Genomic DNA, 27,986 nt, shown 5'->3' with positions numbered 1-27,986 from the left:
GAGTTATATTTTTTTAAAGTTTGAAACCTGCTAATATTGATGACCCAATTTCTAGGCTCAAGGGTTTTACATTCAAACCATGGAAATATCTGATCTCTACCAAACCCCTCTATTTCTAATGTACAAGAAACATTAGCTACATAGAATACATAGATACATGGGGGCTGAGGACCACGAAGCTTAAGAGTAAATAGTGTAAGGGAAAGTTTATAAAGAAATGTTTCTTAGAGATGTTGGAATGCATTGTAACACCAGGTATTTAATTTCCAGCCTTTGCCATTTGTTTAGCCAAAAAGACCGCTCTCTATAGAAGGGCTCTGCAAACGTTGTTCTCGATGTACTCACAGGTAAACAGTCTTTACTACAGCCCACAATACAAGGGTCTTCAGGATCTGGCCCTGGCTATGGCACTTTCCTATCCCTTTCCCCCCTCAATCACAGTCTTCCAGTCACAGTGGCCTTGACGCCGTTCCCAAAACATTCCAAGTTTCAGTACCTCTGCACTTGCTATGCCCTCAGCCATATCCTTCCTTCTTTAAATATACTTCACTTAATTCAATTTTTTCTTTTAATGTCCCATCTTCAAGAAGGCCCTCCCTGACTACAGTATCTAAAGTAGGCCCCCACTCTCTATTCCCTTAACCCACTGAATGGTTTTTCATAACACCTGTCAACTCCTAACACTTTCTTACATATCACATATTTATTCTTTTATGGTCTACCCCAGGGACCCACAAGCTTTTTCTGTAAATAGCTAAGTAGCAAATATTTTCAACTTTTTCTGTCACAATTGCTCAACTCAACCCTTACAATATAAAAAGAACTTAGACAATATGTAAATGAGCAGATGCAGCTATGTTCCAATAAAACTTTATTTATAAAAACCAGCAGCCAATTAAATTCTACTCCTGAAACCAATACTACACTATATGTTAACTTGAATTTAAATATAAATATAAATAACTAAAATAAAATAAAATAAAATAAAATAAAATAAAATAAAATAAAATAAAAAATAAAAATCACAGGGGCATCTGGTTGGCTCAGTTGGTAGAACATGTGACTCCTGATCTTGGGATTGTGAGTTCAAGCTCCATGTTGGGTATAGAGATTACTTAAAAATAAAATCCTAAACAAACAAACAAAAACAAGCAACCAGCCAAGTTTGGCTCACAGACCATATACTCCTGATATATTCCTTCTAATAGAATGTGAGTGCAACAGGGACAGGAATCTTTTCTGTTTTGTTCACTATGGTATCCTTGAAGCCTCAAGAATACGTTCAATAAATTCAATAAATGTGTGTTTAGTAAATGTATAGCACTGGTCTAGAGTGGGGAGCCACACTTCTCTCTCACCTCCTCAGGTGACAGTAACATAGTGTTCAAGAAGAATGAAGTCAAGGGGCACCTGGGTGGGTCGGTCAGTTGAGCATCCGACTTCAGCTCAGGTCATGATCTCATGGTCTGTGAGTTCAAGCCCCGCGACGGGCTCTGTGCTGACAGCTCAGAGCCTAGAGCCTGGAGCCTGCTTTGGATTCTGTGTCTCCCTCTCTCTCTGCCCCTCCCCTGCTCATGCTCTGTCTCTCTCTGTCTCAAAAATAAATAAAAGCACTAAAAAAAAAAAAAAATTAAAAAAAAAAAAAAGAAGAATAAAGTCAAGGTCAGCAACTGAATTTCTATTTGACTGGTACCATACCATAAAAAAATTGTATCACAACCATTGTGTGTCCCTGTCACCAGCGATAACCATCTCACACATAAATGCTTTTGGTCATAACTGGGTCCAGGTAGAAGCTTACGAAAACACAAACTCCTGGGCACCACCTCCAGAAACTCTGATTCAGTGGGTCCAGGGCAGCGTCCAAGAATCTGCATTTCTGTCCAAGTTCCCAGGTGGTGCTAATAGCGCACGTCCTAAATTACCCTTTGAAAAACACTAGGTGAGAGCACCCAACCCATACAATACTAGTATTTTTACACTATTAAAGAAAAAAAAGCCATAAATTCCTGATGTTTCAAAGATCTGGCTGTAGGGGGACTGAAAAAGAACAGAACCATAAAACCCACTGCTCTGTGGAACTGCTGCTTCAGTGAAATGAAGGAAAAAAAACACTAGGTCTTTAATTTTTAACAGACTATCTCTGAAACAGCCCATTTTTATTTGCAAATCTAGTTCTAACTGGCTAAACAGTACACCAAACAGGTAAAAAAGAGAAATCACCAGTGGCTGGCTAACCTTGACAATGGGCTGGCTATTAGCTCCATAATCCGTTTTCTTAAAATTACTTTTTAAAATTCTTTTTTTTTTTTTTAAAGTAACATAGGTTTAAAATGCTCAATGTGAGGCTTGAACTCACAACCTGAGATTAAGAGTTGCATGCTCTACTGAGCCAGCCAAATGCCCCAATTTTCTTAAAATTGCTTTAAATAAGAGTCATAACCATCTGTTTTTCTGTTGTTAGATGGCAAAGGCCTTTTCCAGATGGATACTAGAGACCCAATCTCATTACAATGAAATACACCTACAATAAATTACCAAGCCTGGATGTCACTTTCTTCAAATGATGAAAAGTCTATCCTCACCAGATAGAACCCAAACAATCTTCGGATTCCACCATAATAGAACCTGCAATGGACTAGTAACAATTTTTATAAATTTTACATTTGTCATCACGGAGGACTTAAAATAACCCCACAAACTCACATTAAAATCACCCTGAGGCCATTATTTACTCTTCCAATCTGAAGGGCCCAGAGGGATTATAATTTATATACATTTATAGCTGCTTATAAAGTAGTTTTCTATTGTAATGGTTAAATGTTGCTAATGTAGGTTAAAAAATTTTTTGAGTGAAAAAGGTAAAATCTGGGTTCTTAGGAAATTAATTCAAGAAGCAAAAATCCAGAATGTTAATGAACTCACCATTGAGCAGATGGCAATACTACATCAAAACGTACCTACGGAAAGAGACTATATATGGTCTATTAGCAGACTCCTAATGTACAAGTCTAAAGATGATTCTCAGATGATATGAACTAAAGTGTGCTAAGTGTAAAATATATACTAGAATTTTGTAACTTTGTAAGAAAAAAAGAATATAATAATTTTATCTTGATTGATTAATGTTAACTTGGATATACTAGGTTAAAGTATTAAACTATTTAAATTTAATTTCACCTCCTTAGTTTGCTACTGTGGCTACCACAGAATTTAAAATTACATGTGCCTAGGGGCACCTGGATGGTTCAGTTGGGTAATTATTTGACTCTTGATTTTGGCTCAGGTCATGATCTCACCAGTCACAAGAATGAGCCATGGAGCCTACTTAGGATTCTGTCTTCTCTTTCTCTCTCTCCCTCTGCCCCTCCCCACTTGCACTCGGTGGCTCTCTCTCTCTCTCAAAAAAAAAATTACATGTGGCTTAAAAAAATAAAAATAAAAAAATAAAATTACATGTGGCTTGCACTTCTAAAAAGCTTGTAGAAAATGACATGGAACAGTGAAAGAACATGAAGCGATATCATACGCCTAACAGGGAATGTCAGGAAAACCATGGGTCAAATGCTTACCCACTGTCACTTCAGGTGCTAATCACCATTTTTCCTATGGAAGGGAAGATCACTCCCTCCTCTGCACATTTTACGTTAATTTCAAATTGCAATTTACTGTATCAGAGTCCCTAGCAGTGTTAATCAGGCTAAATGTAAGATCTCAGATTATGAAAACTAGAAAACTACGTGGTTCCCAATACCCAAGCACCCCCAGCTCTCAGCATGTATTTATTTCATTCTTACAGAAGAGACACATCTGTAACAACTCCTTTAAATAATCCCTGCCTGTTTTACTGCGATGCCGTTAACTCCTAATTTAGAAAGATTCTCATTTCCCTGCACTGCCAAACCTCTACAACCATAGAAGACACCAAAGAAGAATAACGGTTGAGGAGAAATAATAAAAACAAGTACCATCTAGTTACTCCAACAGTTGCTATATAACCATTAGGCCTTCACACACAAACTATACTGAATACAAAAATTAAACATTTAATCCCTTGAGCTGTTTTCTAAGCATCAAAGATACTTATAAACTTATGAGGAATAATCTACTTGAACATACTTTCACATATGCAGATATGTGTTGAGACGTTCACAGTCTAAGGACAATATTAAGGAAAGAAATGTACTGCTGGGCAGAATTAGAATTGAGAAACTTAAATGAAAGTAGGCTTAAAAAGAGGGGCGCTGGGTGGCTCAGTTGGTTGAGTGTCCAACTCTTGATTTTGGCTCAGGTCATGAACCAGGGCTCATCGAACCCCACGTCAGGCTCAGTGCTGAGTGTGGAGCTTGTTTAGGATTCTCACTTTCTCTCTCTCCCTTACTCCCTTGCCCCTCGCCCCTGCTAACATGCTGTCTCCCAAAAAAGGAGGGGTGGATGAATATTGTCAAAACATTAAAGTATTTACATGATTTAATTACCCTGTCATAAGATATAAATTTTAAGGACTAATTCCAGCAAATTGTAAAAGAACCACAGCCTGTGCAACAGGAAAGCATTTAATTCCCAAAGGTGTTTCAAACCCACTGAATATTATCAATGCCGCAGCAAGGGTCAACAACTTGCGGCAAGCTCTCGAGATGATTTTGAGTAGTACTCAAGTAGGAAGTCCATAAATACCCACTGAATGAATGAATGAATGAATCAGAAAACTCACACATGGTGCAATTAATATGCAGAACCCATAGCCAGTTAATCCAAAACCAGAGACAGAAGTAGAACAAAAAAACAGTACCTGAGTCTAATCCCAAGTCATTCCCCCAGGAGTCAGCTTCCTTTAAGTTTTCACTCTACGTAGTTTATTCATCCCCTCTTACTTTTATGAAAATTCCAAATCTTTCCTACCATCTCCCTCCTTCTTAACCAGCTTCCCAGATAAAAGCAGAAGACAGCAGTTTCTAGTCTCACCATTTTTTAGACAAGTAATAACATCTCTAACAATCATCCACAAGTGCTCAAATGTCTGGCCTCCGACAGTCCAGACATTGTGCTTGGTGGTAGGGTGTAAAGGTAAGTGTAACACTATACCTGTCTTTCAGGTAACTTGTTGGGGAGGCACACAAGCAAACAATTACAGCATAAAAAAATGCTTGGAGAATAAGGCAAGGGTGCCACTAGAGGGACCCTCCACTTTACTAGGTGGGAGGGGAGGGTGACAGTCTCAAAAAGAAACAAAAGTCAAAAACAAAAAATAAATTATAACTGATTATGCCTGTGACTGTTCTAATAGGTCCTCAAGTTAGCACTCTAAAGTGACTCTCCTAATGAAAATCCTCTTAACAGAAAAAAAAAAAAAAAGCTGAAGTTCATGACACTAGCACTGAGAACCAGTGAGGGGGGGGGGGGGAACCAAACCCACACAACTCAGTAGAACATAATGCTAAACCTAATTAATCATGATGTCAAGAGGCTTCACCCATTTATTGTCTGTCCCTCCTAGCTGAAGGTGACTTGACTGACCCACTCTCGTGATTTTAGTTGTTTTTTTCTAACAGCAGTGATGGACTTGCTGGGATCCATTCATACTTCCTCCCTGATACTCCTTACAGCCATTGGCAAGGTCTGCTGGACTGCTGGTTGGCACTGTGGCTGTGGAAGAAATAAATGGACCATGTACATGAACTGGATAGACCCATGTACGTGAACTGTCTTTCTATTCAGAAAGACAACTAAAAGCACGATTAACAAACACTGTGGGAGAGTGGTGAGACAGGTAGTAGGGATGGCACCCTGGAAGGTGCCTAACAAGGAAATTCATCTATTGCTAGCTTCACAGGATGATGAATTTTCACCTCCTGGTACTCAGCATGAAAGGTGGTCTTCTGTCTCTAACTTCCTGTGGCTACAGATCATTTCCAAGCTTCATGTCCACCTTGCCTAACTTTCCTCTGACAGCACTCTCCTGTCCTCCTATCCTTACCATCCCAAGAACACCCTCTCTTTTCACGATCACTCGCTTCCTTCCTATGTAATCTAGGTAGTATGTTCCCTTCGGGAACTGTCTGCCTTATCCCCACTCCAACACGAATCAGGACAATTGACTAATACAAAAGTTACCACGTTTTAATTTTTTTATTTTAAGGTTTATTTATTTATTTTGAGGGGGGAGGAGCAGAGAAAGTGGTAGAGACAGAGAATCCCAAGCAGGCTCTGCACTGTCAGCACAGAGCCCAAGGCAGGGCTCAAACCCACAAACCGTGTGAGATCCTGACTTGAGCCAAAACCAAGAGTCGGATGCTTAACCGACTCAGCCACCCAGGCGCCCCAAAGTTACCACATTTTAAAAAAGTTCTGATCTGTATACCTCTTAAGGGCTCTTTCCTCAATTTAATAAATAACTTCAGCAATTGAAAAAACCATACCTTATCATTAAAAAAAAAAACAACCTGAAAAACATCATGGTTCCTAGCATAACACTAAAATTAATATGGAATTAATCTTTCACACAGATTTTAATTATGGGGGGGGGGCACCTGAGTGGCTCAGTCAGTTAAGGGTCTCACTTCAGCTCAGATCATGATGTCACAGTTTGTGAGTTCAAGTCCCACATCAGGCTCTCTGCTGTCAGCACAGCACCTACTTTGGATCCTGTCTTCCTCTCTCTATCCCTCCCATGCTCGTGCTCTGTCTCTCCCTCTTAAAATTAAACAAACATTAAAAGAAAAAAAAATTACTTACTTAAAAAACAAAAAAACAAAGATTTTAATCATAGGGGTGCCTGGGTGGCTCAGTTGGTTGAGCATCTGACTCTTGATTTTGGCTCAGGTCATGATCCCAGGGTCATAGGATCGAGCCCTGCATCAGGCTCTGCCCTGGTCAGGCTCCACCCTAAGAGTGGAGCCTGCTTAAGATTCTCTCCTTCTCCACTTGCACTCTCTCTCTAAAACAAAAACAAAAACAAGCAAACAAAAAAAAACCAAACAGGGATGCTTGAGTGGCTCAGTCAGCAGAGTGGCCAACTCTTGCTTTTGGCTCACATCACAATCTCATGGTTTGTGAGATGGAGCACTGAGTTGGGCTCTGCATGGACAGCCCGGAGTTTGCTTAGAATTCTCTCTTCCTCTCTTTCTGCCCCTCCCACATGCTCTCCCTTGTCTCTCACATACAAAAATAAATCAATAAACATTTTAAATAATAAAAATAAAAAAGATTTTAATTATGAACAGGGTTTTACTTTTAACTTTTACAAGCATAAAATGTAGGAAATGTTTCCTTTGAGTTCATGCTCATGAAAATAGCTCCCCAGCAATATTTATAATGTAATTAAAAGACACACTATTTCTAGGATAATTCAACCACACCTTAACCTTCACTAGAAACAGCTTTTGGAGCCTCCAGTTTAAAACAACAACAAAAAACAAGCCTCAGCAAATGTATATGGTAGATTCTCTAAAGCTGATGTTTTTAAAATTATGAGTCGTAAGTGCATGGATTTCTTCATTTTTAAGATTTGCAAGCCTAATCGAAGGGATTTGTTTTGTTCATTTCACATCAGTAGTTTCTTAAGTTTCTATTATAAAAAAGTTTTTCTTTTAAACAAGATTGCCGCTAATATTTCTTCAAGTTCTAAGACTGAAAGGAGTTTCTTCCAAATTAAATTTCTAATTTAAAACAAGAAAGTTGTATTTAATGACATTTTAACTTAAACACAAATGCCAAAAATATGGGACAAATGAGCTTCAAAATCAACTTTTTATGAAATGAAATCAAAGACCCCAGGAATAAAATATTTACATTTTTATCTATCCTTTATTTATAATCAGGGTAAATATAATTCATGAACTATTGAACTGAAAAACCCTTAATTAAGAATGTCATAATCTTTTAACGAATCATAGTTAAAGTAAAATAAATGGTCTGACATGTTAGCAAAAATCAAAATCTTTTCAGTGGGAGTCAATTTACTTCACTTACAGGAAGGCAAAAGTCATCACCTTACAATCACAAGCCAATTACCAATCCTGGCTTTTGCAGTCCCCAAATCCTGAAAACAAAATTCTTGCACTTCACCCTGGGATCATCTGCATGTGAGCTTTTAGGGTCAGATAATATTTTTAGAGACGAGGAAATGTAAATCTACTAACAAGAGCAGTACAATTTCAAAAAATGGTACAACTTTCAAAAGCTAGATTAATGGCCTACATACTTTTATACTTCACAGTTTGAAAATAAACAATATCAGATGCTTCTGAGAAAAACGTAACAATAAGACCACCTACCTGTTCACCTACTTGCTCTCACTTTTACATATGAAAGTCTTCTAAAAGCTAGGGGAAAGATAAATCCGGTAAAGATAAGGACTCTATTTGAAATCTCATTTTTTCCCAAAATCAAGAGTAGCCCACAAAAAAGGAAGGCGCTCAAGAAAAACAGATTCCCTCTCTGAAGTGGGGCAAAATCCATTAGGAATAAAGTTGATAATGATTTTGTCCTCAATTCATTTATCTCCCTATGGTCTCCCATTGTGCTGTAGAAGCTGTATACACATGCATCTTCCCACCGGACTCAAGGTGAGGAGCCATGTCTCATTCATCTCCACACTCCTTGGTTCCTAGGAAAGTGCCTTATACATAGTAGCAACTGAAAAAAGGTTGACTGATTTAAGGCAATAAATGTGTTCCTAATTCCAGGGAATCAACTAGGCTCAAACTCATGCACGAGCATTCATAATTTCATTTTATCTAATAAGCACTGAGTAATTTGAGGTTTTTAATTTGCCAAGCTATTAAATGCATTTTAAGCTCTGAATAACATACCTATATTTAAGAAAGTGTGTAGTGAATCATTAAAAAAAATACTCTTACAAATAAAAAAGATGACTGATTTCACTGTGTAACATGGAACTAGATGGCGTTGGTATGGTGAACATAAAGTGACTGGGCACTGATGTAAAAAGTTTGTTAAGATGACAAGAATGTTACAAAGCGAATTAAAACACAGAAAAATGGAATTCTGGCTAGAAAAGTCATAATGGGCAAGCGGGAGACTTAATGTAGAGTACTGCCGACTCCACTCAGACATGGTCTGGGAAGGTGGGGAGCCTGTTTTTCACTCCTGAAGAACAATTACTTCTCTACCAATCTCCACGGTGCGGCTGGAAACTGAGGTACAAACCATGGACCAAACCAGTTACTCCCCATTACCATTACCCAAAGGAAATGATGGAATGAATACCAAGCACAGTGGGCCCTTTATGAGTTCCATCAACTCTCTAAAGCTCTAGGTGAGAAGAGAAGTAGGCAAATTATACCCCACAGGTCAAAGTGGGCCAAATTCAGCCACCTCCTGTGTTTGTACGCCTGCAAGTTAAGAGTGGTTTCTACATTTTTAAGTGGTAACACAAAGAATCATATTTTACGACACATGAAAATTATACAAAATTCAAATGTCAGCATCCAAAAATAAAGTTTTCATTGGAACACTGCTGTGCTTATTCATTTACATGTTTATAGCTGCTTTTGCACTACAATGGCAGAGATGACAGAGACCTTATAGCAAACAAAGCCTACAATATTTACTACCTGGCCTTTTACAGAAAAAGTATGCTGACCCCTGGCTAGAACATTTCTTTATGCTCCTGGCTGCATCTCCTTTCTCAGACGTGGTCCACTGCTTCACAAGGTAGAGACTCAGCTTGACATATGTCCATCTTGGGGCTGAGTTGTCCAAAGTTACATCATTACATATATCATGCAACTCATTAGGGTGGGCACAAAGACAAAGTAACAAATTACATGCATCTGGAAGGCACTGAAAAGGTAGCGCAATCCAAGTACAACAATACAGGCAGCACATTTCATATGTTTTACCAGACTACTACATCCAGTCTGGGTCACAGTGCAAAAGGAAACAAGAACCACAGAGAATGTGGAGGTGGGACAGATGATTAAAAGAACTCAAAAATCATACCACTAAAGAAATGCTAAAAGAAATGAGATTTGCTTGCCCAAAAAAGAGAAAAGTGAGAAAAGAACTATAATAGTAAGGGTGTCAAACTCTAAATTTGTTGATTAAATTTTTACTGATGAAAATAATGGCAGCCTGAACTAATAATCCACAAAACATATCTAATGAATTAAATGTGATTCTTAATGAGACTGCCACTCCTGCCTTAGGCCATAAACTAGCCCCTCAAAAGATAATCACTTGTCAAATATTGTACTATAAGTTTTCAACTAATGGATTATATATAGCAATGTTTCATTTTGAGAAACATCTGGGATTGTGTAAGTTACCAGAAAAAGTGTGCTATTAACTTGCTGAGGTTCAGTAGTATTCAAGTAAGTAAAAGGTAATGTAAGTTTCAAAACCATATGCCTTTCCACAGGATCAAATAGGGGGAAATGGGCTTAAATTACAGAATTTGTGTTATATTCAAGAATGTTCACACTGTGGGACTTTAAAAGATTACTGGGGGTAAAGGAATCTTCCCAGGACATCATCCAATTAGAATGGAACTATCTGGATGTTTTCCTGAAGCAGGAGAATGGATCTCAAACCCATTCTTCCATTGCTGATTCTGTAGTTTTAACGCTCCCAGTTCTTAAGAGTAAGAGAGCCTGCGGCCATGCTCCGTTTCATTTTGTCTTAAAGGTGGTCAATGTACACACAGCTACATCTAATATAAACTTTAACATCCCAAATTAAAATTTAGTTGTAGCTTTAGTAACAACTTCTTTTAAATTACAGAGATAGAGAACACATTCCCATTAAGTAGGAAAAATTGGGAAAATGGACACAGTTTCTATGAGCCTAAGTCCCTTATTGCCTTACAATGTCCTACACTTGCCCACAATAAGTGAAGAAATACAGTATATTTCCTATTAGGTTTGAGCCTTTTAAAATACAGAATCCTTGAACACAAAATGTTCTTTAAGTCAATCTCAACAGCCCAGTTGAGCAAATTCTGAAACTTGCCCTAAATATAATTTTCATCCATCTAAGTTTTTCGACCTCAAAATTCTAAGGCCTGCATTACCTTAAGAATACCCTTCCAATGGTGTGAAACACACTAATCTGACTCACTAAACTTTCTCCACTCCTACATCACCTATACAGGATTTTAAAAGCAAGAGTACATAATACTTGAAAGCCACTTCTACAATCTTGCATTAACCTTACCAGGATAAACTTTTCGCCAAGTATGTTAACACTTTTTATTTACTTAAAGACCTGTGGTAGCGAAACAAAGAAAACACAACCCCCTCCCCCTTTTCTAAACCATATGGCAGTAAATTGAAGTTAACTTATTTATTTATTTATTTATTTTTTTACCGGCTCAATGCCTATACATCGTTCCTAAACATGTTTCTCTTTGTGCCCTGGGACTGGGCTAGAGCTGTCTGCTTATCTGCAACTGTACCCCAATCATGCTTTTAGACCGAAAAACAAGTCCAAAACGCCCCTGACCACTAACAGACTACACCACGGTCATTTACCAAAACCTGGTTAGGTAGGGTAGTGCACGCCAGGCGAGGGGCCCGCGGCCCGCCGGGAGCGGGTCCCGCTCTGACCGGGTGATCGAGCAGGGAGTTTACTCGCCGCGGCCGGGCCGGATCCGCCCCGGGAACTTGGTTACCCGAGCCCAGGGACTCGCCGAGGCCTAGCCGCGAGGCCGGGGCGGGCTCCGGGTGGCGGGGGCTTCCCGTTCCCCGGCCGCAGAGCCTTCCCGCCCGCCCCACGGTCGCCCGCAGGCAGGGGCGCTCGCCGTCGTCTCCCGGCGACCGGACGCGCCTACTGGGTCCACGGAGGGCTCCTGTGTCTCCTGCTGCCGCCTGGGGCCCCGTTCGGCGGCCGCACCGAGCCCTTCCGGGGCGGCGGGAGCGCTAGGCCGCGCCGGAGCCCGCGGCTCTGGGGCTGGCCGGGCGGGCCGCGGCGGCCGGTATCAGTCCCGAGGGCCCGGCTCCCGCCGGTAACGGGCCCCGCCGACTCCCCTCCCCCTCCCCCGCCCCATGACAGTGCAAACCCTCCGGCCGGCCCGGCCGCCCCGCCTCCGGCACCAGGCCCAGCTCAGGGCCGCGGCCGTGGTGGCGGCGGCGGCGCCGCGGCTCTCCGCTCTCGCTCGCTCGCTCCCAGGCCCGGCGCCTCGGGCCCGGCTCGGGCTCGGCCGAAGTCTCCTCCGCTTCCCGGCCGCCCTCCGCGGCGCCTGGCCCGGGCGGGGTAGGCCGAGGCCCGGGCGGTGGGGGTGGGGGCGGGGGCTCCTCTCACCTTCATGTCGGGACATCCTAGTTCAGACGGTGGCGGCGCGGCCCCTCCCGGGCTCCGGCTGCAGTGTCCCCGGCGGGGTCCCGGCGCTGCCCGCGCCGGCCGGCCGACTCCCACTCGACTCCCGGGCTCGGCCGCGGGGGCGGGGTGGGCAGGGGAGCGCTCCCGCGGCGGCGGCGGCGGCGGCGGCGGGGAGGCGGCGCGGGGCGGGAATGGGGCCGGGCCTGGCCGGGGCTGAGCTCCTCCAGGAGGCGGGTCCGACGCCGCGGCTCCGCCGGCGCCCGCCGTGACTCGGTCACTCTCGGGCCCGCCGGCTCCCGGCTGCGGCGCCGCGCTCCGCAAATCCCGCTCCTCCCCTCCCCCGACCCACCCCCCGCCCCTCTCCCCCGGCTCCCGGCCGCCGCCTCCGCCTCCTCTTCCTCCTCCTCCGCCTCCTTCCGCCGCCCGCACGCGGGCCCCGCCTCTCGCTGCCCGCGCCGGGCCCAGCTGCCCCGAGGCCCCGCGGCCGGCGGTCGTGGCGGGGGCGGTGCGGCGCCTGCCCGCGCTAGCCAGCAGGCCGCGGTCGGGCGCCCGAGCCGGGCCTCGGCCTGGCCTGGCCGCCGCCGCCGCCGCCGCGCCGCCGCGCAGCGCGTAGGGAGGAAGAGGAAATGCCCAGCCGCCGGCGCCCGCTGCTCGCCGGTACTGCCGGCCCGCGTGGCCTGTAGGGCGCCTGCCTGCCTGGCCGCCCCAGCTCCGTCTGGGGCCTACCCGGGTCCGGGCTGTGTGCGCCTCCGCCGCTAGGCTGGGCTGGGCTGACCGCGGGCGGCGGGCGCTGCCCGGCGACGAGCTGCAGCCCCGAGGGTCTCTGGCCCTCGGGCGCATTTCTGTCCGGCCGACCCGGGAAGCGAGCTTCGGGCCCAGACCCCGAGGAGAGGCTGCGGGCTGCCTGGGGACATGTGTTTGTATTTCTTTTTAAACCAGCAGCTCGGAAGGGAGAGGCGGCAGCCCTCCGGTCGTCGTCGCGTGTTGCCAGGCCGGGTGACTCGCGGTCGGGAGAGGGCGTGGGCGCGGGAGGCGGCCGGACTTCGCTGCTGTGCTCCAAGGCAGGCTCCTCCGGAACCATCTCTTTGAAGACTCCGCGCCCGCCAGCTTGGGTGTCCGGCGGGACCCGAGCAAAGTTTGTTCCAGCACCTTGCCTCACCCTGAATGCGCTGCTTGGAAAACTGTTGGAGGGTGTGTTTGTATTTTCCTTTTTTCCCTTGCCCGTGAACTACCTTTCCATTTTCATTTCTCTTTTACATTTTTTTTTAACCCTCTTCCTTGTCAACTTTGTTTTCAGACTTATTAATTCAATGAATATTTATACTACCCCTTACCAGGTGTCCGTGGTAGCGTGGTTTGGTGGAAATGAACTATGCTTTGGAGTCAAGACAGATCTGCCATCGGATTCTGGTTCTGATAGTCTCTCTGTAACCTTGGACCAGTTATTTAACCTTGCTGAGCCTCCGTTTCTTTGTCCTATGTTTGCTTTTGCTTATTTTAATTTACTCTTTTATATTTGAAATTGTTCTGGGCTTTTTGGTTTGTGTGTGTATCATATAGGAGTCTGTCCCTAGGCGAAAGCTGTTCTTAATCCTGTACACCCCGTTACTAGCTCTGTGACCTGGGGCAACGCATGACAGCTTTCCTAGGCCTTGATTTCCCCGTCTTTAAAATCAGCCAGATTACAGATGGTAATATGGCTAATAATGATCATAACAGTTGGAATTTGGAGCATTTAGTGCTAAAATGTGTATAAAATATCTAGCACAGGACACAGTATAGATAGTGTTACCATATTTAATTAAATCTACTTTCAAACATATTAAAAAGCTTGTTTTAAAGTCAAGAAATAAGTATTGAGTCACTCAGATCTACCCAAGCACTCTATTTGGTAGTAACTAGTGATAAACTAGCTGTCAGCCAAATAAGGTTTAAACAAACGGGATTTAAACGGGGACTTTGTCACCAGAAATATTTCCATTGCACTCGTGGAGCTTTTGCCTAAATTAAGTCCAGCACAACTGTTGAAGAAAGAGGTCCATCCAGGCTATCATTGGGGTTTGGTAAGTGGAGAGAACCCGGCTTCTGACAAGTCGAGCTAACACTTACTGAACGTGTGCCTTTCTAAGCACTTTACAGTATTGGCGTGTGTGATCCTGGGTACCAACACTAAGGAGCTTCTGGGTCTTGGGCTATAAAAGTGAGGACAACCACACCCTACAGTTTTGTGATGAGTAATTGATGTCTGTAAATATATTAAGGTACAGACATTAAGGCATTGTCAATAGTATACATGGCTGGAGCAGGTAAGAGAAGCAACAAAAATAACTGGACTCCAGGAAGGAATAAGAGTAAGTATAGAGGCTTAGTTTGTTTCAGTTTGGGGAGTTGTTAGCTTATTCTGTTAAGGAGAGCAAACAGAAAAAGTGTCTAAACCTCAAGAGAATCTCAGATCTTTGACAGTTATTTCACTGTTTGCAATCAGTCAAAAGTAAGAAAATGAAAATGACTAAACATTTTTCTTCTTTGTATAAGCATGAGAAGGAATATTATAGTTATCTGGTGTTTTCATGGCTGAAGGAAACATTTCCTCAATTCGGTTAGAGGTCAGGCCCTTTGCTTTAAAACAACCTTCTGCTTGCTGTTCTGTGGTATGGGAGATGTCATTTCCAGAAAGATTAAGTGCTTATACCAAATTGTCCATCAGATGATTTCTGGTCTTCAGAAATGGTTCCTCCAGTCCTTTCCTTTCCCTGTACCTCTGAGTTCTTCCATTGTCCTTACCTCGCTAACCCATCTTTCATATTGTGGCCCAACTATGTTCTGTAAAACAAGCTAATGAGTGTAAACACTGGCCAAATCTGAATAAGGTCTGTAGCCTAGTTAATTGCATTGTGCTAATGTCAGCTTCCTGGCTTTGATAGTTTTCTATAGTTTTGTAAAATGCTACTACCATCGGAGGGAGCTGGGTGAGTGTACATGGGCCCCCTCTGCAACTTCCTGTGAGTGCATTATTATTTCAGAGTAAAAAATTATGGAGACAAAAATCATCAATAATTGCGTGCCTCAGAGGGAGGGTGGGACAGTGGGCGTTGACTACAGAGAGAACTTTTTAAGATAATGAAGATGTTCTAAGTCTTGATTGTCTTAGTGTTTACTGTACACCCAAAAAGGGCAAAGTTTATTTATATAAATGATACCTGAAAACTGACTTGAAAAACAGAAAAGCAAGCTCTTGTCATCCCAGCCTCCTATGGTCCAAAGGGTGAAACCTAACTTCTCATATAAGGTCCAACAAATTTTTCCTTTGTCTCCCAGTGTACCCTGTGCTGTCTTGTACTGTATTGATTCCTGCTGCTGGGCCTTTGCACATGTTCTTCCCTTTGCTTAAAGAGAACACAGGAAATTCAGGCCCAAATTCAAATTCCCTGTACTCTGTTAAGCCTTCCTTGCCTCTATTAGGCATACTAGCGCCTTCCTCTGTTCTCATTAATGCTGTGCTATAATTTTTATTTTATTTTACTTTTTTTTTATTTTAGAGAGAATCTTCAGTGGGTTCCATGTGGAGCCTGATGTAGGGCTCAATCCCATGACCCTGGGATCATGACCTGAGATGAAATCAAGAGTCGGATGCTCAACTGACTGAGCCACCCAGGCGCCCCTGTGCTGTAATTTTTAATTAGTTTTCATCTCAGCTAAACTCCAGGGTAGGCAATCACATGATTCATTTCTATCTCCGGGATCCAGTAGTGTTGAATGAGTGAGTGAATGAATGAATGAGTGAATGATTTAAAACGGGAAGAATGCTTATTAAAGTAACTTCTGAAGGTGTAGTCCAGTGTCCTCAAGATTTTTCTCAGGGGGCAGTGACACTACTTGGATTTTCTTATATACTTCGAACAGCCCATCTCAATAGTTTGAATGTAGAGGCAGATGAGGGAATCCAGCTGTCTTCAATTAAGCCAAATGTTAAAGGTATTTGCAAAGCTGTAAAACATTGTCACACCTCCAAATGTTTTTCTTTTGGAAAATTGTTATTTTTCTTAAAAATATTTGTTGCTGGGGTGCCTGGGTGGCTTAGTCGGTTAAACCTCTGACTTCAGCTCGGGTTATGATCTTACGGTTGATGAGTTTGAGCCCCAAGTGGGGCGCTGCATTGACATTGTGGAGCCTGCTTGGGATTCTCTGCCCCTCCCCCGCTCACACTCAAAAATAAACAAACATTAAAAAAAAGCTTACAAAAAATTTGTTAAAATTTGGGTTTAAGTGTGTAAAGGGGTTGTTAGACCAAAACGTTTAAGAATCCCTGCTTTTAGCGGCACCTAGGTGACTCAGTGGGTTGAGCATCTAGCCTCGGCTCAGATCATGATCTCACTGCTGGTGAGTGCGGGCCCCACATCCAGGTCACTGTCAGCGTGGAGCCTGCTTAGGATCCTTTGTCCCCCCTCTCTCTGCCCCTTACCTACTTGTGTGTGATCTCTCAAAAATAAACATTAGAAAAAGAAAAAAGAATCTCTGCTTTTAGAGACTCTTACAACCCCCTCATTGTTCAAATGAGAAATGATAATGATGCCAACATTTAAGTAGTGCTCTGGCCTTGTGATGCCTTGGTTTTTTTCCAATCTAACCATGTGCACCTATACTTGAGCCACCCACTCCCCTCATGACCATACCTGGAACTTGGTTATACAACTTCCTGTTACGACTTCCTATTTGTCCAGTTTTCTTAATCTAGCACTAAATGTATTCTTTAACTTACTTAGGACCCCACTACCTTGAACTTTCCACTTGGCCTTTCGTTTTCCTTTTAACCCCATTCTCTTCCTGACCCAGTGGATGCTGCCATGGTCCACTCGCTATTCTCACTCATAACCTTTGACTCTTTAGACCCCCTCATTTTCAAGCTGCACCAGCTCTGCAAACTCCCAGCCCTGAATCCGTTGCGTGATTCTATTTCTGCTTGGAGTGCAGATCACAGCAGATCACAAAATGATGGAAATGTACAGATTGGGTGGAGGGGAGAGCTGTTACAGAATCTAGTGGGTCCAATTGCAGTTGGGACTCAGTATTGTTCAGCGGTTTGTGTCTTTGATCAGCACCCTCTATTTTCAGATTGCTAGAAAATTTCACTTGGCTTCAACTACTTACACATCCACATCCCCAACAGATAACCTCACCTTCTAATCACAGGAAGTAAAGTTCAAAAAGCAAGAGTTTCCCCTCCCACTATGAGCCTCCAAGGGAATCTGTACATATGTATCCTGCTGCCTCACATCCTTGCCACCGTCCCAGAAGAACAGAGATGTCCCTCTTTTGGTTCATCCCCACCTCTGCTTAGGATCCCACTTCATCTCATCTTGGATCATGCTCCCTTAGCCTCCCCCTCAACATCTGTACTTCCAACTGCTCAGCGTCACTGGTTCATTTCTCTTGTCCAAGAACACTCCAACCCTAGGGGTACCTGGGTGGCTCAGTTGGTTAAGCGTCCAACTTTGGCTCAGGTCATGATCTCACAGTTCGTGAGTTTGAGCCCCACATCGGGCTCTGTGTTGACAGTTCAGAGCCTGGAGCCTGCTGAGGATTCTGTCTCTCTCTCTCTCTCTCTCTCTCTCTCTCTCTCTCTGCCCCTTCCCCCACTCATACTTTGTCTCTTTCTCTCTCAAATATTAATAAAATAAAAAAAAACCCACTCCAACACTATACTCCCTCCAGTACTGCCCTGTTTCTTTCTCTTCAGAGTCAAGCTTCTTGGAAGAATTCTCACTTCTCTTCCTCAGCTTTATAACCTGATTAATCTTATTGTTTGGTTTTTAATGCTGTGAGCCACTCCTATTCCCTACCATGTCTGTGCTCTTCCTATATCCCCTAGAGTTGAGCAGAGTCGCAACCTACTCAGACACCTAAGATGAAGTCAACAGTCATCCTAGACTTCCCTCCCATTTACCTCTCATGGCCTGTTGGTCACCAGAAAATTTTATCCATGAAACATTGGTCAAGTTCACCCCTTTCTCCATTCCCGAGGCAGCCAAACCATTTCAGGCCACTATCATCCATCCTTGAGACTCAGAGTGATCTTGACTCCTTACTACCAATCATGCTGTCTTCCATTGTACCATTTCCAGTTAGCTGGTTTTGTTTTTCCTTTTTGACTATCAGTACAGAGCCTGATGGGGGGCTTGAGCCCACGAACGGTGACCTGGGCCAAAATCAAGAGTCAGTTGCTTCACCAACTGAGCCACCCAGGCATGCCTCTTTTTTGACTAAATTTTTTAAACGCATTCTGGCTGGCTTTGTTGGTACAGCATGTGACTCCCGATCTCAGAGTTGTGAGTTCAAGCCCCACGTTGGGAGTGGAACCTACTCAAAACAAAAACAAACTGTAAAAGTAATACATGTTCATCAGAAAAATTTTGGAAAATACAGAAAAGCATAAAAAAGTTGCTTATAATCTTAGCACCCAGAGACAAACATTGTTATATCTTGATCTGTTTCCTTCCTAGAGCTGTTGTTCAGAATCACAGACTGGATCCTATTCCACTGCTTAAAGCCCTTCAATGTCTTACTTTTTTTTTTTTTTTAATAATGTTTATTTATGTATTTTGAGAGAAAGAGAGAATCCCAAGCAGGCTCCACGCTCAGTGCAGAGCCCATTGTGGGGCTTGATCCCATGACTGGGTTCATGACCTGAGCCAAAATCAAGAGTCAGACACCCAGCCAACTGAGCCACCTAGGCATCCCAATGGCTCACTTTCAATGTTCCAGATCTCTTACAGATCAGATGATAACTGAAATGCCTACCAAGGTCCAAAGTCTATATAGGGTCTATCTCTATTTATCCAACTTGTCTACTACTCTCTGCCCTGTGGTCAGTGTTACGCACCATGTGGTCGGTGTTAAGTAGGTTGCCCTGGCTTTAGTCTGGTCTCTCTGCTTTCAGGGCCTTTGCATTTGCTTCTCTGGCATGTCTGTACCGGAGTCTTCATATGACAGGCTTAAGATCATTTTGGAAAAGCCTTTCCTGAGCATTCTGAGACCCTCCCACACACACTGATTGTTTTTTAATGTTTATTTATTATTGAGAAACAGGCAGAGCATGAGCGTGGGAGGGGCAGAGAGAAGGGGAGACACAGAATCCAAAGCAGGCTTCAGGCTCTGAGCTGTCAGCACAGCACCCGATGCGGGGCTCAAACTCACAAACCGCGAGATCATGACCTGAGCCAAAGTCAAGACGCTTAACCAACTGAGCCACCCAGGCGCCCCCTGATATTTTTTTAAGTCCTGTTTCTTACTATTTACCCATATGAATTGTTAAGCCATTGCAAAACAGGATTTCAAGAGGTATGCGTAGGCTTTGCCCATTCTTTGACACTGCAGTCCCACTTCAAGACATTTAGCCTATCTGAATCATGATACATGTAAAGATTTTAGATACAAGGATGTTTATCATAATGTTCTTTTTTAAAAAAAAAGTTTTTGTGTGTTTTAATGTTTATTTATTTTTGAGAGAGAGAGAGAGAGTCAAGCAGGGGAGGGGCAAAGAGAGGGAGACAGAATCCGAAGCAGGCTTCAGGCTCCAGGCTCCGAGCTGTCAGCAGAGAGCCTGACGCGGGTCTGGAACTCCCGAACCTTGAGATCATGACCCGAGCTGAAGTCGGAGGCTTAAGCGACTGAGTCACCCAGGTGCCCCCGTTATGTTGTTTTTTAATATTTAAAACTGAAGACAAAGTTATTATGCTTTATATAAAACCAAAGCAGCTAGAAATACATCTGTGGTACATTTTCAGTGAAAAAAGCAGGTTTCAAAATATATTCTGGTCATTTTCTAAATGATGCCTTTTCTAAACGGCATGATGCCTGCCTTTCTTTCTTTCTTTCTTTCTTTCTTTCTTTCTTTCTTTCATAAACACTGGATAGATCCCAGATTCTTAATATGGTTATGAGAGAGGGCAATATAAATGATGTACATTTTTGTTCAATACATATTTTTTAATGTTTATTTTTGAGAGAGACAGTGTGTGTGCAGGGGAGAAAGAGGGGCAAAGAGAGATGGAGAGAGAACCCCAAGTGGGGGCTTGATCCCATAACTCTGGGATCATGACCTGAGATGAAATGAAGAGTCAGACGCTTAACTAAGCTACCCAGGTGCTCCTGTTCAACATATACATATTTATTGAGAGTCTTCTGTGTCCACCAAAGACACAAGGATGAGAAAGAAAACCATATTCCCATTCTCAAGTTGTTCACATTGTGGTGACAAAATGAATTGAATTGAACTGGTGTTCTGATAAGTGTCAAGAGTATTTTGAGAGCATATGATACAAATGTGAAGGGCCTTTTCCCCCTTAGTTTTGAAATTTTCTATAACGAACATAGACTAGCTTTGTAAACTTTTTTTTTTTTTTTGAGAGAGAGAGAGAGAGAGAGAGAGAATGAATCTCAAGCAGGCTCCACGCTGAATGCCGAGCCCAACACAGAGCCCCATCCCATGACCCTGGGATCATGACCTGAGCCGAAATCAAGAGTAGGACGCTCACATGAACCGAGCCACCCGGGGAACTCCCCTTTTTCCTTTTTTTTTTTTTTATGTTTAAAAAAGATTGGCATTGAAATAATTGGGAGATAGAAGGTGGTAAGTGGAGTAGGTCCTCGAGTGAAGGGAACCGTTCTGATGCCAATTGTTTTTGAAACCAGGAGACTCCGTCACGTTTAGAGGCTGAGGGGAAGAGCTGCGTTCCTGTGTGTTTGTGTGTCAGTGTTCAGTGGGGCAGGTGGAGGAAGGAGTGAGGAGGAGCCCAGATAAGATTTGCTTTCACCAGGAGGCAGGACACTTCAGTCTCTGCTGACAGTTGTCAACGGAGATAAAGCTGTCAGTTTGGGTAGGGCAGGAAGTTGTGGCAGTCCTACCCCTTGGCCTTCCTTTTCCCAAAGTGGAAGGTAAGGTCATACCACTTTGTGCCTCTGTGCCTGGTAAGTTTCTACTCCTTCCTTTAAAAATCAGCTGTAGGGGCACCTGAGTGGCTCAGTTGTTTAAGCCTCAGACTCTTCATTTGGGCTCAGGTCGTGATCTCACGGTTGGTGGGTTCCAGCTTTGCTTTGAGCTTTGCCCTAACAGCACAGAGCCTGCTTGGGGATTCTCTGTCTCCCTTTCTCTCTGCCCTCCCCTACTCAAGCATGTGCCCGTGTGCTCTTTCTCTCAAATCAATAAAAACTTAGGAAAAAAAGCAAAAATAAAAACGAGGTGTAGATCTCTGCCTTTGCAACCCCTTTCCTGACCCCTTCCTTCTAGAATCACCTTGGTGGGGTGGGGGGATGGGGGAAGGAAGGGGGCTAGTTAAGCTTTCAGAGTCCCTGAACACTCTAAGACTTAAAGTTAGAATTTCTGAGCGGTGGCACGCAGGATCTACATTTGAAAGAACAGCCATGGGGAATTCAGGTGGCGCAATAAAGTTGGAGAACCACCCCACTAAGTGTTCCCAATTCATTTTACAACCCTCCATTATTGAAATTAAACTATTCCCTCCCCCACCGTGTTCCTCTTGGGAGGGAGTGTCTCTTCATTTCTGGGCTTTCAAGTACAGCCCTGCACTATGTAGGCTGGGAGAGTGGCCTCGGGTTCTTATTTGTGAAATGAATGAAATGTCCAGAGCTGGAGCCCTGGTGTCTCGACCCCCCTGACCCACAACTTCCCTACCCCATCATGGGTTATCTCCATAGGTCTCTGAATTCTTAATGAAAGCATTTCCTGCTTGGCTATGCCTGAACATCATATGCAAACTTAACCTCACACACCCACATGGAGAGATCCTGGGAAGAATGGGGCTTATGGAGGATTGATTGCTCTAAGGAAAGTCAAAGTGTAGGCCGCAGCAGGGGTGCCAGAGCACCTGGCTCCAGGGGTCCCAAGCTGGGTTTGGCCACTCCCCGCTGATAAAATCCAAAGGCAGAGAGATGAGTGGTGGAGAAACAAGAAAGGGATTTTATTTCAGTGAGGCCAACACCAGGAAGACGGTGGACTAGCTTCTCAAAGACTGTTTCCAAAGTGCTGAAAATACTTCCAGGTTATGTAAGGAGAATGTGGGACAAAGGTTGGTCAATACAGGCAGGTGGGCAGTGAAGGTCAAGTCGTCATTGTCTTGGGGTCAATCCCAGGCGGGTGTTGCTGGCTCAGGGCCGTCTTGATTGCTTGAGGGGGTAGTTTTGTTCCCATCAGGGGATGCTTTGCCCTCAGGGTCTTTTGCCTAAGTTAAGAGACAAGCTGGAAAGAACAACTTAATCAGTTAGAAAGTTTGAGGTCAAAACGAGGTTAAGTCCTCCTTCAAACTTGAGGTGCTCTGAAGTCAAGGGAGTAGAAGGGCACCTGGCTGGCTCAGTCGGTAGATTGTGCAACTCTTGATCTCAGGGTTGTGAGTTCAAGCCCCACATTCGGTGTAGAGATTACTCAAAAGTAAAATCTTAACAACAACAACAACATGAAGTTAAGTGAGTGGAATCAACACGAATTCAGATGCACAAGACCTCTACAGCTGGTGTCTGTTCTGAGTGTCACCCAAGTCTCCCCCCCCAAACCTATCAAGGAGTTAAAACATACTCTGGAAAAGAACCCTGGACTGTAACAGTTAAGGTGGATGCTCGGGAGATAATGAGTCCTAACAGAAGGCTTGTGTGTGGCTTGTCTGGAGAAATTATAGGGTATCTCCCACACTACCCAAGGATAAAGATGCTCTGATACTATTGGCTAGTGCTGTTCGTTTAGAGAGAACTAGTCCAAAAGAATGGCAGTTCATCTTAGAAGAAATCATTATATCTCCTAAGAACAGCAAATCCCCTTTCTTTAATCAGAGACTTTACTGACCACCTCCCATGGGTCACGGGCCTTTACTAGCTGCTGGAGATGTGACCGTAGGCTAACAGGCACAGTACTTGCTCTTAAGGAGTCAGTATTGTTGCCACCCAGTCACTCAAATCCCAGTCTGTCATTTGGTATGCTTTGTGGATTTGCCTGCCAAGGCATAGGACTCTGAGCAAGTGACCAGAGCCAATTATTTGGCCAGCAAGCCCTCCTGTTCGCACACTGATAACATTCCAGTTTTGAATCACCTGTGACTTGGGTGAAAGTGAAACATTTCCCAGAGTGCGGTGTCCTCTGGATAAATGCCTGTAAACCTGAGTCCGCTGGTGAGCTTGATATAACAGCCCTGCCCTGGGAAGGCCAGCAGCGGGCAGTGGCCAGCCTCCAGCGGCTCTCCATTGCTGCACTGCCTTGGCTCCTCCCACCAGCCCCACGTCTGGATCCCTTGCTTCCTGAAACAGGGCCTTCTATTACTCTAATTTTGCATTTCTTGCAGGTGTCCTTGCCTGCCCTGATGGCCCACTGAGAGGTTGCTGAGGGGATTCTTGGAGCATCGAATTCCAAAGAGCTTGAGTCAGAAGAAGCTTTGCAGCCCAGGGCTGACTTTGAAGGAAGAGGGAGCAGGGGCGGCTGATGGTAAGTGGAGGAGAGTGGACATAATGGGAACAGACGTGGGATCGGCTACACTTGTGACTTTGAGGACGGTCCCCAGCTTCTTAGCTCCCCTGAGAGAAACCATGAAAGCTGAAACCAGGATCCCAGGATCCTTAGCTAGTAATTCCTAAAAGCAGCATTTAAGAGATCTGGCTCTGGAAAACATTCACTCAAGGGTAGGTCCACATTTGGGTGAATGAGACCTACATATTTCTGAGGGGCAACACTTAAGCAAGAAATATAAAATTAGACAGGGTAGGAGAATACCCTGTTTCAGGAAGCAAGGGATCCAGAAGCTTTAGCCTCAGTAATTTCACAGTAACCCATCTTTGCATTCATGCTAGAGGGTAAAAGTATTGGGTGTCTCTGATCCCAGAGGATGCTTAAAGGAAAGAAGGAGGCAGGGATGAGAGCAACTTTAAAGTTTTACCTCCTTGTTATTAATCACATTTTCTCTTCATCCCCCACACCCAGTTACAGGTCTAAATGTTGGACGAAGCTATTCATGGACAGGTATCATTTAAAAGATTTTTTAATTTGTTTTTAATGTTTACTTTTGAGAGAGAGAGAGAATGCACAATCAGGGGAGGGGCAGTGAGAGAGGGAAATAGGATATGAAGCAGGCCCTGCGCTGACAGCAGAGAGTCTGATGTGGGGCTTGAACCCATGAACTGTGAGATCATGACAAGGGCTGAAGTCGCATGCTTAACCGACTGAGCCACTCAGGTTCCCCTGTCATTCATCTTGAATCCCCAGTACTTCACACATAGCACAAGCAAAGTATTTGTTGAAGGAATGAGTGTGTGAATGAATGAAAGAATGAGTGAATGAATGAGTGAATTCTCCCAGGTCCTAAGAATTGAGAGTCCTGTATATTCCTCTCTTTCTTTCTTCCTTCTTTTTATTTATTTATTTATTTATTTATTTATTTATTTATTTATTTATTTAGAGAGCGCGCGAGCATGTGCACACCTGAGCCGGGGGAAAGGCAGAGAGAGAGAGGGAGAGAAGGAGAATCCCAAGCAGGCTCTGCACTGCCAGCATGGACCCGGATGCAGGGCTCAAACCCATGAACTGTGTGAGTTCATGACCTGATCTGAAATCAAAGACTTGGACGCTCAACCGACTGAGCCATCCAGGTGCCCTTGTCCAATTATTACTTTAGGTCAAAGGTGGGCAAACTGCAACCCATGGGCCAAATTGGCCCCACCACCTGTTTTGAAATTAAAGTTTAATGGGACACACTTTTTATTTTTTTTTAATGTTTATTTTTTTTGAGAGAGAGACAGTGTGATCAGGGAGGGGCAGAGAGAGAGGGGGACACAGAATCTGAAGCAGGCTCCAGGCTCTGAGCTGTCAGCACAGAACCAACACGGGACTCGAACTCACGAACCATGAGATCATGACCTGAGCCGAAGTTGGGTGCTTAACAGACTGAGCCACCCAGGTGCCCCGGGACACATGCTTTTATTATATGTTGTCTATAACTGCTTTTGTGCTACAAGGGCAGAATTGAGTAGCTGTGACAGAGACCATATGGCAAACAAAGGCTAAAATATTTACCATCGGACCTTTTACTGAAAAAGTTTGTCTCTGATTTAGGTCTTCATTACACCCAACGTGTAATAATCACCTCCTAACTGATCTCTTAGCCTCTGCTCTCTCTAGAGGTTTTTCTAAAATATAAATCCAGTAAGGTTGTACTCCCCCAAAACCCTTTGTTGGCTCCTCATTTTCTGCAACTCCGTAATGAAGTTTTTAGGATTTGTCATGATCTAGCCCCAATCTTCTGCAGCCTCTTCTCTTCTTCCTCTCCTCTCTGTCTTGTACACCAGCCACAGCAGACCATGGAACAGGTCAGTGGCTCCCATCCCTTCTCTGGAATGTCCTCTTGTCTGTTCTCTACTGGCTTCTGTGTGAAGTCTGTCCTGATCTCCTTCCCCTATACTCCTATAAATCACAATAAGGTAAATTGTACTGCAATATCAAGAAACCCCAAATTTTAGTGACTTAAAACTACAAATCAGTTGAACAAGAATAAGGTATACACAGGTGCCCCACTTCCAGAGAGCTCGACAAGCACGTATGATGTTTTTGTTCCTCCCAAGAATGGGAAAAAAACAGCCTAGTCACCCCCCCCCCCTTTTTGTAATATGCATGCAATGACTACCTTATTAACAGATATTTGTCATTTTGTCTGAAACTTGTCATTTTGGTGCTCGTAGAGGTTGTGGTTGATAAACAATTATAAAAAGAGAACTTCATTTAAGGAAGAAAGAATGGAAAGTCTGAGAAGATGAACCATAACTAAAGGGTCATGCTTGGAGCTGCTTTTGGCCACAGTAAGAGCTCAGTAAATGCTGGCTCACAGCTTGCCCACTGCTACTTTCCATAAGTCCACTTATTGAGCCAGTCCCCCAGGCAGGGAGTGTGGAAGCAGTGAGGAGAGAAGGAGGACCCAGCCTCTGTCTGAACTGGAGTGATGCCTTCATTGGTGCCTTCTTCCCTGCGGGGTATAAAACCATGTTTGATTTGCTCCAAGTGTCACAGGAAGTTTCTCCAGGACTGCCTCCTCTCTCTATTCTGAATGCACTTGCTCTATCCTTGTCCCACCTCCTGATATTTGGTTTCTGCCCAGCCCCTTCAGACAGGCTCTCGGGAGAGTATCAGCACCTGTTATGCAGCCCATCTACCCACCTTCATTCCGGGGAGCACGTTGGGAGCAGACTCCGCTCTGCTAGCCCTGGGCTGATCCCTGACCTCCTGTGTTGCCATTTCCACATCTTTGCCTTATACTCTGGCTCTGGGACACCCACTAATCCTACGTGTTTCTGAAATCATTGTTTGCCCTACCTTGGTGAGCGAGGATTGCTTGTCAAGCCATCCTTGGCTTGGCCGTTTGTTTGGGGTCCTACTGTTGTGTCTTGCTCTCTTCCTTGCCCTCCCTGTTGACTGATCGACTCTGAGCACCACCTGGAGCACTGGATCCTGCCCTTGTTCTTCCACGTATTGCCCTCTCAGAACCCACTGGAAAACCAGGCTTGGAAATCCATACCAGCATCATCCCTGAACTCCACAGCCATCCTGTGCCTTACCCCACACACACCTCTGGCCCTAAGAACTCTTTTTTTTTTTTTTTTTTTTTTTTTAAGTTTATTTGTTTTTGAGAGAAAGAGAACATGAGCAGGGGAGGGGCAGAGAGAGACGGAGAGAGGGAATCCCAAGCAGGCTCCACACTATCATTGTGGGGCCCAATGCAGGGCTTGAACCCATGAACCTTGAGATCATGACCTGAGTTGAAATCAAGAGTTTGATGCTTAACCAACTGAACCACCCAGGTACCCCCCAAGAACTCTCGATGTAGACCTGATTAAATTTATCATACCGTACTGGGATTAGGTGTTGTAGCACCAGCCTCTCAGTGGGGTGCTGAACACTGTCCCCTTTTGGGAACCTACCTCCCACTCTGACTTCTTTTCCAATCCCAGTCTGCAGCCTGGGTCCTGATTTTGAGATTGACCTTGCTCCTGACCTTGCTGGACACTGTCCCAGGCTATCCTCTACCAGGCTTCTGAGTCTTCTTTTGCTTCTTTTGAACCTGGAGCCCTGTGCTCTCTCACACCACTGCTGCCCACCATCCCCATGTTGGGGTCAGCTCTTCAGAACTCTTATGGGGAAACCTCAAGGATCACTGGTCTACAAGTATTAAGAGTGGCTTCTCCCCACCCATAGAGTTTACTTACTTATATAAAGCACTCAGTTTAGTGTCTGGCCTAGAATAAGACTTTCTAAGTGTTATTTGTTGTTGTTATCACCCTCTAATTAAAGCAGGCAAGGCTTGTTCCTCAAAGAGGAAGGCATACGTAACAGGTAAAAATAATAAGCCATACTTTCGTTTTAAAGTTTTTTTTTTTAATGTTTATTTATTTTTAAGAGAGAGAGAGTGCACATGAGCGGGGGAGGAGGCAGAGAGAGAGGGGACAGAGGATCTTCAAAGCAGGCTCTGTGCTGACAGCAGAGAGCCGGACTTGGGCTCAAACTCACGAACCACGACATCATGCCCTTAATCGAAGTCAGATGCTCAACCAACTGAGCCACCCAGGTGCCCCAGTAAGCCATACTTTAAAGGTTAATGGACACCCCGGCCCCTGCCATGTTGCCTCAAACCAGGCGCCCAGTAACCAGCACGTAGGACTTACCT

At 44.2% G+C, this 27,986-nt stretch overlaps 1 protein-coding gene and 1 long non-coding RNA gene across 8 annotated transcripts in view; one reads left to right on the top strand and one right to left on the bottom strand.

Annotated features, from left to right (window-relative positions):
• Positions 1-12,630, bottom strand: part of KCMF1 (potassium channel modulatory factor 1) — a 79,090-nt gene extending 66,460 nt beyond the window's left edge. The window contains exon 1 of the mRNA XM_030310986.1: positions 12,265-12,630. Coding sequence (XP_030166846.1) covers positions 12,265-12,280 — 16 coding nt within the window. The 5' untranslated portion in view covers positions 12,281-12,630. The remainder of the gene's footprint in view (positions 1-12,264) is intronic.
• Positions 12,631-12,946: 316 nt separating this feature from the next.
• Positions 12,947-27,986, top strand: part of LOC115510778 — a 39,017-nt gene continuing 23,977 nt past the window's right edge. For 5 of the 7 annotated variants that reach the window (XR_003967832.1, XR_003967833.1, XR_003967838.1 and 2 more), the window contains exons 1-3: positions 15,894-15,989; positions 23,628-23,767; positions 24,260-24,298. This is a non-coding gene — a long non-coding RNA (uncharacterized LOC115510778). Of the gene's footprint in view, positions 13,474-15,893; positions 15,990-23,627; positions 23,768-24,259; positions 24,299-24,734; positions 24,771-27,986 lie in introns of those variants that run through there. The other 2 variants (XR_003967837.1, XR_004343425.1) reach the window with 2 other exon arrangements.

This window comes from Lynx canadensis, chromosome A3 (genome assembly GCF_007474595.2).
Source record: "Lynx canadensis isolate LIC74 chromosome A3, mLynCan4.pri.v2, whole genome shotgun sequence".
NCBI classification, from domain to species: domain Eukaryota; kingdom Metazoa; phylum Chordata; class Mammalia; order Carnivora; family Felidae; genus Lynx; species Lynx canadensis.
This window is presented reverse-complemented; position numbering and strand designations above follow the sequence as displayed.